At 38.9% G+C, this 14,576-nt stretch overlaps 1 protein-coding gene and 1 long non-coding RNA gene across 3 annotated transcripts in view; one reads left to right on the top strand and one right to left on the bottom strand.

The window, feature by feature from the left end:
- Nucleotides 1-14,576, bottom strand: part of CDK6 (cyclin dependent kinase 6) — a 140,902-nt gene that overhangs the window by 13,777 nt on the left and 112,549 nt on the right. For both annotated transcript variants that reach the window (XM_052802164.1, XM_052802175.1), the window contains exons 6-7: nt 5,674-5,724; nt 1,606-1,741 (exon numbers count right to left, since the gene is read on the bottom strand). In XM_052802164.1, the coding sequence (XP_052658124.1) occupies nt 1,606-1,741; nt 5,674-5,724 (187 nt within the window). The remainder of the gene's footprint in view (nt 1-1,605; nt 1,742-5,673; nt 5,725-14,576) is intronic.
- Nucleotides 4,607-9,476, top strand: LOC128148393 (uncharacterized). Its single transcript, XR_008237279.1, has 2 exons — nt 4,607-4,791; nt 9,166-9,476. It is a non-coding gene; the product is annotated as an uncharacterized LOC128148393 (long non-coding RNA).

The following is a 14,576-nucleotide window of genomic DNA, read 5'->3' as shown; positions in this document are numbered from 1 at the left end:
ATTCAGGTTTTCTTGAATTCACATGCACAGAACATCTGTCTCAAAGACTGCAGGGAGCAATTATTCAAGAACAACTTTTGAATCCCCTTAGTGTCAATGCAGTATTCTTTTGTGGTTATACAAACATGGACAGCATCATAAGGTATATGTTCATTCTTAGGCTCAGCATTTCTACAGGTGTTGGGTCTTTGGCTTTATAGCCTTTGTATGCTAATGTTTTGTGTTCAGTTTCTCCCTCTTCTTCCTAGTTGTACTTTGCTTGCCTTCCTTCCAGATGCTTGTCTCAGCCTTTGTGCAGCCAGCACTGAAATGTCTTCCATGGCCTTGTGTTTTATACCTTGTTCTTCTCTTTTCCTTCATTCACCTGCAAATAGTATTCTTCCTACTATCCTTGTCTAACCACTTCCTACTCCTACTTTCTTTTCTTGTATCAGAATTTCTATCATTTAACTTCTGAAATTTAATTCAGTGACTTCCAGTCCTATTCACCCCTTTCATCTGTGGCTCCCAGTTCTCACCTCTTTGCCTAACAGAAACAGCTTCCCTTCCCACCTCACCTTCTAAGCATAGGTATTTGCCTTCTTCCCCCCTCCCATCATCCCTCGCACTCACTGAGCTCTCTGCCATATTTTATTCCTTGTTCTTTCCAGAATCTAATTCTTGTCCTATGTCTAGCTTCCTTTTCCAAGCTGCCTGCAAGCACAACAGATGCGTTTCTCCCCTGTCATTTCAAGTGTCCAGATGTAGTTCAGCTTACTGCAGCTGGAAGCTGCAGTCATAAGGACAATGGAGGATGATCTGCTGTTCTGTATAGATAATGCAGGCCAGAGATAGCAGTTTCTGAAGGGACACAGCAAGTCTTTCAAGAGTTGTACTGAGCCCCCACTACCGAGCCCATGTGAACCAAGATCTTTTAAAGGCTTCCAGAGAACAAACTAAGCTAGATTTCAACAAGCATGGCAAAAGGCAAGCTGAAGTAAGGCCACTCCACTCCCTATATTCCATTCCAAGACTGAACTTCAGGGCTGGGGTTTATGACATATCTATAAAAATGATGGAAATAATTTGGTTGAATTCAGTGTTACCAGTTGTACCAGCACAATTTGTTTGCTTCTGTTCAATCCTGACATTTGTAAGAGGGAACAACTGGTAAATTCCAAATCTCAAATTTTCAGCATTCAGTAGAAGGCATGAAGATTTAATCTGCCTCTACAGCCTGTTTTCTGCTTTATACTGGGTCCACTATACCATGAAAAATGGTAGATCAGTTTTTGTACTCATGTCAGGCTTATACTATAACAATGGCTCAATCAGTGGCACAACAGTGGTCGGTAATGAGGATCTAAGCATAAGGTCTAAAGACAGGTCAAACAGGTACTTCCCTGACACAGTTTCCTAGTCTCTAACTATTCTCAGCTCTGACACCTCTTGAGCTGGTGGTGCCCTTGTGCTGATGTTTCACAGATTTACATGAATTTGCCTACCTACTTTCGAGCTTTTCTTTAATAATCCCATTGAATGGAAACATAAATGTTTCTTGGCATGTGGCATGTACAGTGGGACCTATCAGTCATGAGGTTTGGAGAACAACAAATAGGAACTTACAAGAAGCAAATCTTTGCCCAGTTCATCAATATCTGGTACAAATTTTTCAATAGGTTGTGCGGGTCTGGAAGTGAAAGCATTTCTTGGAAGGGCAACGTCATTAGGCCAGTCCTCTTCTTCTGGGAGTCCAATTACACTGTGAAAGGAAAAACATAACATTGGGTCTGAACATTTATGCAGTCTCCCCTTTATATTGATTATACTGAGTGGCAGTTTACTTCATAAGTCTTTTCATTTAAGTGAGATTAATTGTACAGTAGTGCACTGATCTCTGTGAATAGAGGCTGATGAGCATAGGTCCTCAGTGTGCTTGGTAGGAATCACTCTGTGGCCAGCACAATTTTCTGGCCTCGGTCTCAATTTTTTTTTTTTTTGTTGTTGAAAAAGGGCTGAGTGCTTTGGAAGAAAGTTGCTCAGCTCTTGACTGGATGGTGCAACATATGTCACTCCAGGATGATTAAAAGCAGTAAATTTCAAAGGGGAATTGCATGCAAGGATCTTTATTCACAAGAATAGAGAGTGAGAGAAGAGTGTGGGTCAAGATGAGGGTAAGGCAATAAAAGGGATGTTTCATAATGCTTCAAAGCTGTGTGCAGGAATTGTTGCCCAAATTTAAACAATTTATTTGCTTCACAATACAGGTTTTAAAGTGTCAATTCAGAGGTGGCATAAGACTCGAATATCTTTATGTTTTCACTTTCAGTTATATTTTAGCTTTTCTTTACACTTTAATAGAATATTTTAGTTTCTTTTTATGTTTCTTTATGCTTTAAATTCTAGAAGATATTTATACTTATTAAATAATCATGGTAAGGTTTAAAACCCAAATAAATGAAATAGTAGGTAAACCTCCAGTGATGGATCATATCTCATACATTTCATGTTTTAGCCTGATGCTAATATTTGCGGGGTTGAAACGCCAGTTTCTGATGGAAATTCTGGAAAAGACCATACATTACTTGTCAGGTTTCAGGGAAAATAAATTTTTACAGCTTGTAAAATCGAGATTTTTAATGGAAACGCTGACAGGGTAAGACAAGAAGGAACATGAAAAAACGTCACTGAATACTTGGGTCTGCACTAAGCCCAAGACCACTAGGGAGCAGCATTGACCTTTCTGCTTTTTGAGGTTGGCAGTAAGACCGGGTGAGGCCATGGGCCAAACACTTTGATGTAAATCATAGGTTACCTCAGTGGAATTACTCCGCATCTACCTACATGGGTTTTAGATTGTAATTTGGCTCACCTAAAATACCTCTGAAAATTAATATGTCTTCAAAACAATGGCATGGCTAGAAGGATAAAGCAATTAAAGTCTCAGGACAATTTAATTTTACTACCTCTGAAGACATCACAGCTCTTGGGAAGTGGTAAGTTAAATCTGTATGAAAAATTGAATTTGACTTTTATCACCACAGGTATGGTGGGGGTATGGGGCAACTCCCTTGGCCACAGTGGTTAAAGCCATGTGATTAGCTGTTTGAGGATCTGGCCCCGTATTAAATATAATACGAATAGCACCTCAGGAAGATGGCAGAGTTAAATATTATAAATAACAATGAAGTTTAACCTGCCATTCAAATGTGTTTCATTAGTCCCAGTTTTGTTAATGTCTGCATGAGAGAGCATGAACAGGGCAGAATAAGCACAGGCACAGGCAAAGCTAACAAAAAGAAACAAGGAGGCAGCCTGTCAGACAGGTAGGGTGGACAAGACCAAGAGTGGAAAGGAGAGACATTTTTAGTTACACACTCACGTAGTGCTCAAAACTGCTAATAATGAATGTCTGAGTAGATGCCCTCACTCTAGTTGGGTACCACTACCAGTGACTAAGTTTGGGAGTATCTTGGATGAGTTTCACCTCCGGCCAAAGGTTCAGGCCTGGTCTTGAGAAACGCCGAGTACTTTCCACTCCCATTGATCACAATGGGAGACAAGTCTGCTCAAACCATTGCAGCTTTTAGCCTGAAATCTATGAGGGTATTCCACACGCTGATGGTGTCCTGGAAAAGCAGGAAATTGTTTTGGGCCACCTCCAAGGGATTTACCCTCAAACGCAGTGGAATTTTACCTGACGCAAATCAGAATGCACATGTAAAGCAAAGGTAGACCACAGCCCCATTATCTGAAAGAATGCATCACTCCAGATTGCACGAAAATCCCAAAACTACTTTCTGTCCAAATTAATCTGCAGAATGAGTCACTACTGTAGAAGGAAACAATCCTCCTACAAGAAGAGCTATGCCTAACTGTAGGGGGTTCTCCAGCTGTGAAAACACAAAATAAACACTATTTAGCATAACTTCCCCCAGAACCCAAGAAACTTTTGAACTATTTAAGGAGAACTGCACAAAAGAAGCAAAACCAAACTTTCTCTTTAAGTAGATGTGTAATAAGGAATTTCTTCTAAAATTAGCATGGCATTTTCTCTTCTTGATGAATTCTTTTCTGCACAGGTAATCTCAGCCCCTAGGGATGGAAATATCCCTGTTGGAGGCTGCCACTAGCAGCTATGCATTTAATCCCATCCCAGTTCATTTTGATTTTTCCCCTTAAATGTCACAAATTAATCAAAATCCTTAAAAAAAAATCACAGCTATGTCTTTTTAAATTATAAAATATGTTGTATGTATCAAAACTGCCTTCATTTAATAAAGCAGAATATTGTAGGACTAAAGGAGTATCTTTGGCAGAAGAAGAAAAAGCAGACTTTAAGGACTGATTTTTCTGGATTGGGCAGGAAGAGCTATTCAGCGCATGACAAATTAACCACGCAAGTGAGTCACATACACTGGTATGGTATGCAGGAAAGGGAAGTCAACTGTGTGAAATCAAGACCTGCAATTTAGGAACCTCATATTAAATAATGAAAATGCTTAGAAACAGATCTGTTATGATTTGAGAACTGGAAAAATGATTAAACAGAGAAATTCATTATTTGTTCTGTTTAAGCTCTTCTCAGAAATTTTACTATCTTCTCTTTGGGATATCTTTAAGAGAATAATATTTCAGCCTTTCCGCCCCACCCCACCCCCCCTCTCTGCTATCTATTTCTTATTTCATCCAGATCCCTGGATCCCTGCAGCCTCTCCATACGAAAAGGGAAGACAGAGGTGCAGAGGCAAATGGGCATTCATTCTCTGGAGTGGGACCAGCCCTATATGGCTTTGATTTCCTAACTACACAGTAAGTACATCAGATCTTAAATTTACATGGTTCTTATAAATTCAGAAATATTCCTTGCTCTGAAGAGCTTTTACAAGAAAAAGTTATATAATCCTACTTAATTATCATATCAGTAATATCAATAACTTAATTTTCTGTTTTTTAACTAAGAACATATTTTGGAAGAGAATTATTCTACCTCAGAGAGTTGAGAGCCCCCCCCCCCAACATATTTGATAAATCTAAAGAAGAAAAACACAAACTAGAATTGTAAAATGGTTTTAAAATAAAGCCAATTAGTTCATCTCCGACAAAGCACATGTTAAAATGCTGATATTCCTTCTGTTCTCACAGTTACCTTCCTGACCAAAATATGGATGGTTAATCATTTTAACAGGCTACACAGTTTATTTTAAAAGCTAAAGTATTTTCTTATGTACACAAGTCTTTTCCACAAAGAAGCTGTTGGTAATCGTCTTAGAGATTTCAGTTCAATAACAATATTAAAGTAGTCTAATGTTGTTTTCTGAAATACACAAAGAAATTACTGAAAAGTAAAACATTTGTGTTTATGTGAAGAGAATTTCTTGGATCTAACTATTTAGGCGTATGCATGAATAGTACATGCACAATATGTTTAAGAGATTTTAAAAGCCTGAAACAGAAGTCTTTCAACTTCCCGATGATGGCTATTAGTTCTGCAGAACTATCTTCCATGTTGCTTCCTCCTCCCACTCTGACACGGAATACACAGAAATATCATGTTGCATATGGTAGCAAAAGGAAATATGTTCTAGGAATACTTTGTTCTAGTCACATTATTGCATAAAAACATGGCAAAGAAACCTCACAGTGTTTCAATGTTAAACAGGTATTGACATAGTGCAACTAGTTATCACTTACTCAAAGATTTTTCCTAGCTGATCAACATCTGAGTTTCCACGGAAGAGTGGTCTGAAAGAACAAAGAAATATTTTTAGGACGTGACTTGCTTTAATGAATATGAATTTATATTTGTCATTGACAGCTGCCAACATTGGGTGAAAACATTATTTTTTTTGAGACATCACTTCTTCTGCCTCCAAGTTTTATCCAGTCTGTGACTGTGTACCTTTCAAGTTTCTATGAAAACTGATAAAAGAATGGACAGATGAGACATATTTTTGAGCATGCTACTTTTGAAAATTTAATTGCATCCTTTAACATGAATGAAATAACTTTCTCTCAACTAATACCATCCTCTGAATGATATCATTAACAAATATTTTTCACTACAAAGAACACACTTAAATAGCTGTTTACAGAGACAAAACCAGAGTGAATGTCATGCAATTCATTAAAACATAATAAAATTAGACATTAATTGTTATGGATATAAATTCAAAATTAAATTTCTTGTATTGTATTTTGGAAATGTTCTCCTAGGTTTAAAGGGTCAAATAAATGACAATGAATTTGTGAAGGTCTGTAAAGAATGGGGTTTGAAACGGTACAGAATTTACCTTGAAGGAGAGGAATACTTCTGCTGCATAAATAAAGATATGTTCAGGAAAGAAACAAATTAATAGGCAGAATGTCCAAAGGCTTTCAGAAAAAACAGCGTCTCAAAATACTTTCAGAGAGTGGTACATACTTTTTCTTTTCAAAGTGCAATTTAAAATATTTTCCTTCATGGTTTATAAAATACTATCACCCCATAGTGCCTAAGTAAAATACGAAATTCAGATTTGTATGGCTGTATGGCTGTATTGCCATCTTTGTGTTGAATTCAGTAAGGTGTGATCAACAGTGCAATTTTATGTGTAAACTCCCAAGACATTCCAACAGATTACTGACAGATGATTAAGGATCCAGCCAAGAATGAGGGCATCTGTGAAGATCAGGCCCCAGATGTTGTGTACCATTTTGGTTCAACAAATGGTAGATTACTCCAAGAAATGCAATTCAGACACACTGCAAACTGAGATACAAACTTGGGTTGATTGATAGCCAGGCTGCCCCTCTCTTCTGGAGCACAGCTCTTGGAGTACAGTGCATGCTCTAAACTTACAGTTACAGTTTCCAAAACTGTTCAACTGAGACCTGGTGACTTGACAAACAATACATATTCTCATGTTTTCACTGGCAGCCTTTGGTTACGGAGAAATGTCAGTTCTCCTGCCTCGCTGCATACTCCTTTTCTTCTGTCTGATATAGGACCTTAACAGCAGTGGTAGTCAAAGACATCATTTCACTGTTGCTTTTCATAGGATAAGACCTCTCCCATCTACACTGGAAGAGCAACGAGTACTCAGCTATAATCTTTCCCCTCTCATTGCCCATACGCAGGAGCAGGTGTAGGATCTGGATCTCCTTTTGCTAACCATGAGTTAATTCTGAAAAATGGCGCTTTACATCTTGACACTCACATAGACAGTAGAGGTCCATGTCTCTGCCTGTCTGGTAGGTCCACATCAAATACAGTAAGTAGACCCAGAACACTGTGACATTTCTCAGGTAAACATAGTAATCTCTGCAGAAATCTGTGCCACCAAGAAAAAGAGCAGAGCAATAACTGGAATACATGCTGACCATCTTTGATGAACTAAACACGCATTTTGTCTCCTTCATGTTTGCTGCCATTCAGGTCATGTTGTATCAACTTACACCGCAAACTGCTTTGCGCAGGGACATTGAGAGAACAATTTCTTCAAGTCTGATTTGAAACCATATGACATCAGATTGAAACTCATGGGGTAAAATGCAGTAGCCTGTTGCTTGTCCATAAAGGGCTTTATTTATTTTGATTCTAAATAGATCATAAATAATCCTATGTGCTGCTTCCTGGATATACATGATATTTACTAACTGCAGCCTCTTTGACAAGACCGTTTCAACTCATACTTAGAGGTTTCTGTATTTTTTTAAGCTTTAAGGTATCCAGCAATACTGGCTTCTACAAAAACCCAAAGTTTAACTTCATTCAGACAGGAGTATCTACTTCTGCTGTAAGTTTTGAGCCTGATTTTCAAAATGTTCAGTAGCTACAATCCTAGTATTGTTTGTGGCAGCAGACACACTCCATGTCTTCCAAAGTCAGAAAATATGATAACCTTAGACATTTTTTTGAATGACTGCTTAGAATTATTAACATACGGTTACTTTAAGTATTTAGTTTTGGCTCCAGCATTAGACTATTGGGGCCCTTTAAACTAACAAAATCTACACAATCAAATAATTCTATCCATGCAAATGGAAAGCTGATTTAATGTTTTAAAATGTATGCTGAACCTTGCATTAATGTGGAAGCTTGGCAAAGTCAGCCTTGTTCGCAAATCACCTTAGGCAGTGTCATGCCAAAACAAGTATGATTCTTGGGATTTTTAAGGGAGGTTTTTCCCATCGTTGCTGCTGTCTCAGATTCACTAAGGGCTGAAATTCTTTTGAATATATAATTACACAACACAAGGTGACCTTCCAACATACTTTGATATTTCATCATAATGAAGTGTTATTAATTCATCTTTCAGCCTCCTATCCATCCCACCATCATGACTACAATAGAATGCCAACTTCAGGTTAGGCACCACTAATGTAATGAAATTTGCCTCACGAATTTTGGCTGGAGGTTCAATTGGAATATTGGATGTATGATTGGGGAAGTAGATCCACTTAATCAGCAGCTGTATGAAGATCTCGTCTCACATTTTGGCACTAGATACTCTTTAGTAATGACTTGCCAGCACTGCAATTCCAGCACACATAAAAACTTTCACCTCAAGCCAATTGTTTTTTTAATTCTATTCTTAAAGGTGGACATCAGCTATCCCAGTGCCACTGAACTGGGAGCATACTCAGCAGCCACAGAAATGTAAAATTTCACCTTTGTTCTTGGTATCTTTCACTTGACTCGCTCACCCACTCACTCCCTGAGGTTTATTTATGCAAGCTCAAACCAGAAGTCCTTACTTGGGGATATGTTGTCCTCCTTGTGATGATAATCTGTGTAAGACTGGTTAAACTCTGGGAGACTGATTTTGTAGAATTCCTTCTTTTTTTCCTCAGGAAAGGCATGGAGAAGATGTGAGTCTGTCCTCTGACTCCAAACAACTCCTAAAATCTGTGTGTACATGTGTCTCAGGAAGAGGGATATTCTAGTGGAGGAACAGGCTATCCATTGCCTTTTGCGTGGTTCCTTGATCCTCTCAACCTTCCCTGAATTTGCTTGCTACAAAATCCGTGCTCTGAGGGCTCCGACGCCATTGCCGTTACAAAACACACACTTGAGTAGGGAAGAAGATGGGACGAAAAAACTCACAATGCACCTAAGACCCTATTTGCTCAAGAAGTCTCAGATGTTGTTGTGTCCCCATAACTTCCTATTTTTGTTGGTTGTTGCTTCTTTGATTTTTTTAGGGAGAGGAGAGGAGGGAAATGTTACTGGGAATCTGCAGGTGTCCATCTTGTTTGACCACTCCTTCTCCAGGCCTTGGAGCTAGACCATTATCCACTGCCTCTGGAATGGTGCCCACTGAATGGAGGAAAACCCGTTTCATGTCTAATGTAGGACCAGAATACCCTTAGCCTACAGATATGAAGATGAGTTGGAGGCACCCTATTACTACCCTGTCCTGGTAAAATAAACTCCAGCTGAGTCAATAAGCATGTACCTTAGTTGTTGACGTACAAAATGTGCAGCTGCACAATTAAATGGATATTAGCTATGAGTCTGCATTGTGACCATTTTCACAGATAACTCTATCTACCTTTTTATATGGCAGCCCAACACAAAGATGCCTGTAACTCCTGGGCTGCATGAGGAACACTGTTGCCAGCAGGTCGAAGTAGGAGATCCTTCCCCTCTGCTCAGCACTGGTGAGCTGGTGAGGCCACATCTGGAGTGCTGGGTCCAGTTCTGAGTTCCCCAGTACAAGAGAGACATGGACATACTGGAGACACATCAGCAAAGGGCCATGAAGGTGATTATGGGACTTGAGCATCTGACGTATGAGGAAAGGCTGAGACAGCTGGGACTGTTTAGCCTAGAGAAGAGAAGGCTCAGGGGGGATCTTAATATATATGAATACCTGAAGGGAGGGTGCAAAGAACATGAAGCCAGGCTCCTTTCAGTGGTTCCCAGTGACAGGACAAGAGGCAATGGGGACAAAATGAAGCACAGGATGTTCCCTCTGAACATAAGAAAACACTTTTTTACTGTGAGGGTGACTGAGTGCTGGCACAGGTTGCCCAAAGAGGTTGTGGAGCCTCCCACCTTGGAGATATTCAAAAGCTATCTGGACATGGCCCTGGGCAACCAGTTCTAGGTGGCCCAGCTTGAGCAGTGGGGGCTGGACCAGATGATCTCCAGAGGTCCCGTCCAACCTCAACCATTCTGTGATTCTGTGATAATACAGAAATAAAAATACAAATCACAATATAAGGTTGCAATGTAAAACCTCACAAATTCTGAAAAAGTTACCATCTGCTTATAGTTTAGAAGGACTTGCACCGCTAATCTTCTGGCTGAAAGGCTCTCATGCTTATATATAGCTGAACAAATTAGATTTCACCATTCACCAACTTTAGGCTCTTTTCTCTTGTCCAAAGGAATATACTCAGCTCATGTTGTTGTTTCATGCTGAGTTTCACCTTCACTGAATATTCTATCTACCTGAACTGGATATTGGTGTCTGAAAGGTTGAGTACTTTATTTTATAGACACTATGTTTCATGTCTGTGCTACTCAGTAAAAACTGAGATATGAACATTTCCTAAGCAAGTCTCCATGAAAAAATTTTGCCTGGTGCAACTCCATGGACATGCCAAAGCAATTCTAAAAGTATTGTATACAATGACAATGCAATGACACCCAAGAGATAAATGAGGTTTAACTGTAAACTGGCTATATTACTTCTAGACTTTACTTTCAGACTTTGGTCTACAAAGCAAAGAGGGTTTGTAACTTTCCATAAGAAAAGTTAGAATTTTCATAAAGATTGGAATTAAAGATATTGATAAGCACTGCTCTAGTCTATACTGCAGTGCAGACACAAGATAAAAAAATAGTCTAATAAAACCACATGCACTGAGGCACAGGAAAAGATTTCTGCAGGTTTTTGATAGTGGCTGACATTTTGAACTGATTAGTGACATTCTGATTGGAAACTATCTTTCAATTTCTGACATTGAGTTATTAAACTACAGGTAATATGGTAAAATGAATCAGGTAAAATGGATCAGAAAGTCAAGCAATTCTCTTTCTAACCAAAACATATTACAGAGCTATCATGACAATTCTAGAGTTCCAATACAAGTGCCTCCAAGGCTAGACAAGCCTTGTATCTTTCCAGATATGCAAGAAATAACTTCCAAAATAACTATATGGATTCTTTCTGCTAGTCCTTTTGCTCAGTGTGGTGACAACAGCAGTTGGGAATCCCATCCTCTTCCTTGTTATCACCATAAGGATAATCTCTTGTTTACTGACTTGAATATATACAATATTCTCAGTGAAAAGTCTGTGTTGGCAATCCACATGTACTCAGTGAAGTCATACAAGAACCCCCTAAAATGAAAAGAGCATCGTGGGTGGAAAAGGTACAACTTGCTTGTTGGGCAAGTAGGGCTTAGACAGTCTGGTTGAAGAGATAGCAAGGAGAAGTGTTGGGAAGAAGAGCAGCGATTTCAGAACAGGTAGCTGCTGCTTTGAAGGCATTAGACAAGATGGAGGAGGTGTTGAAAGTCCATGATAATTTGACATAGTGGAGAGAAAAATGTAAAAGGAAAGAACATAGCAGCAGGTCATGGAAGTGGTACAAGGAATTTTAGAAGTTGGTAAGGTTATAGTAGTTAAGTCTAGGAGTTTGTATGTCTTTGTGTATAAGAACAAGAAGGTGATGGTGAAGAAACTAAAAAAGCTAAAGCCAAGAAGCATTTGCCAAGGAATCCTGTATTGTGCCATGGGAAACCTGCCAAGCTACATAGTGTGTGACTCAAAGATATATTTAAATTATGGTTTTTTTTCTTTTCATATTACAAAATATGAATAGCTGGCAAATAATTTTGTCAGATTCTTAGTTACTTGTTATGAAGAAAATATTTTCATTTTTAGAATTAAAAACAAATAAGACCTAAATCTAGAATTATGAGATGACTAGAAGTAACATGATCTGGACTGTCCTGTGGAAACCTTTATTCAGAGGGATTATTTCTGAGCTGATTCCTCACTCTTGTTCCCACCACTGTTTCTCTTTGACAGATCCCCTGGACAAGTCCGTACTGCAGGCATGAAAAGAGAAACTAAGGCAAGATAAAAGGAAAAAATATGTATCACTGTTTAAAGGTGAAGGTCATTTGCTCTTCTGATAGGTAAAATGAATACGGTACAATATAAAACTTCAGTCTGAAAACAGGCCACAGCTGACAACATTGCACACTCTGGACAGTTACCCACTTCCAGTCACAAGTGACTTGCCTCAGCTGTTGTGCAATTCAGAGTTCTCATTTTAAATGTAACATTTTTTGTACTTCTCCCTCTCCTTTCCCTTTAATAATATCTTTGTGTGGGTGGGTGCCAGACACAGCATAGGAAGAAGTTACTTCATGTAGAGCTTATTATACTTGATCACAAATTGCTCAAAACTTTTAAGAAACTTCTCTTCTCCTACATCTAAGAAGAAAGATGACATAGATAAACTTTACGACTGAGGAAATACTCTTCAGCTAAAATCTGACAGAAAACAAATCAGCCATCCTGAGTTTCTCATTTTAGTCTTAACAGCCCAATTTTTTAACTGAAAATCTATCATTCTTCAAGTAGGATAGTACCACAATCATGAATAACATCTCTAAGATAATTTGGGCTATATCAGTATTAAACTATTATTAGAATCAGGTCTAATACATCAAAAGAGTTGCAATAATTATTATTTTCTCTGGAGTTTCTCATGTCATCTGTTAGACAGAGCAGATAAAGGAAAACATGTAGTTTCTGGAAAACTACTGCAAACTTCCAGTCCTGTAGTGTGTTGAATTTGCTCCCCATTGCTATTTAAAATGAAGTAAATGAATTCTAAAACTAAAGATAATGTTCTGACCCCTAAATGCACATACAGTCTATTTCCTAAGAAACATATGGGATTTCTGCCTGAACTGAGAAAGCAAGGTGCTTTCTGAGCTCTGTGTAGATAAAAGTCAACAACAGAAAGACCCAGCTAGTACAGCGAGCTTCCAGGACACTGTTCATGTACAGGTCCATAGTTACTAGAAATGTGGCTGGAAGCTGCAAGCCACTGGTGTGCACAAGGAGGTAAAAGGTAAAATAGAAAACAATATTAACAGTGAGAGAGAACACACTAAAAAAGATTAGCCATCACTTTGGGGGTTAAGTTTGCTCATCAGATGAATGTTTCCTGGTGTGGGTTTTCATCATGAAAAGTTTGCACTGCTTTGCTGCAAATGATTGTATTACAATTGTATTATGTGCTGGACTTTCTGAGGGTTTTTAACATACAGGTTGGCAGCCTGGGAAGCGCCAGAGTTGTAAAGTGGACCAATCACAAGGTATTTGCAGATGGATATGCATGTTCCCTTTGCATGCATAACTGAAAGGGAAATGTTAGTAAAAGGGAAACCAAACAGAGGCACTGTGTACAGCTTTACGACCAAAGCAGGGCCAGCCTACTGTGTTGATTCAGTTGTTGATTAAAAATACAGCAAAAAGCAAGAGAAAGAGCATAAATGAGAGAAAATATAAGTATCTTCAAAGCTCCCTTAGGAACTGGGCAAAGGAAGATCTTTTTCTGGGTGCTTAACATTTGCTTGGCACCTTTCATGTAAGCATCACGTTTCAAGGTCCCAGGTCGCCTTGGAGCAGAATGATGGGCCTCGTCCCCCACCACTGACATAAAAGGGAGCTTTATCACAGACATCAACGACCCCAAGATCAAGCCAAGTGAGATCTGGTTTCACAACTTCTTATAAGAAAAAAAGGTGCTTCAACAGAAGGATACACATATATATATAAACCCCCCAAAGTAAGGTAAGCGCAGATATTATCTTTGACCAGAATATGCTCTAACACGGGCAGTTCTCATCTGTTCCCAGGCAGAACTGCTTCAGCATTCGTCATTTAACACTACTTTTTGAAATGGAAGAGCCTTGATAGGTTGAATGTCCTTCACTTATTCCCTCAGCACGCACGTCACAGTTCTCTTATCTGTGGACATTTGCTTCTCCAGAAGATTTGTAGGTTTATTTCACCAGGGCTTTAAGAGTCGTTATCTTAGCTCAGGGAGCATGATATAACACTGGCATTTTGAAAACTGTTCCAACATTTGAAGCAAGTTCTGGAAATACATAGACAACTGACCTTGGAAAAAGGGAAAGGAAAAAAAATGTATGGTCTCTGCTTGGAGTAGAAAAAGAAGCATTCCTCTTGTTTGTACTGACAGTTCTACCAGCAATATGATTTAACTATTTGTGTGTTAAACACCCACCTCATCATTGCACACAGTTAAATTACATCTACCTTGTCAGTCAGCAGTTTGAAGTTTAAATATGTAACTGAACTGCAGGCTTCTGCATTTTTATAGCATCCTGAAAGAACTACTGGTATGACAAATACAATATGGTCATGCTCTTCCCATGATCACTTATTTAGTTTTCTGTATTCTCTTCTCTCTCATCTTTGCTCCTCTTGTGCAACTCCATTTTAGGGTTTGAAGGCAGTAATTGAACTATGGGTAAGATAAAGGCTGTCCTATGTGGATGGACAGGAACCAAGAGGGCTCCTTCCTCTCCAGTTCACTCACATAAGCAATGGTGCA

The sequence above is a fragment of the Harpia harpyja genome, chromosome 1 (assembly GCF_026419915.1).
Source record: "Harpia harpyja isolate bHarHar1 chromosome 1, bHarHar1 primary haplotype, whole genome shotgun sequence".
Classification (NCBI taxonomy): domain Eukaryota; kingdom Metazoa; phylum Chordata; class Aves; order Accipitriformes; family Accipitridae; genus Harpia; species Harpia harpyja.
Note: the sequence above shows the minus strand (reverse complement) of the source record. Positions and strands in the feature narration are given on the sequence as shown.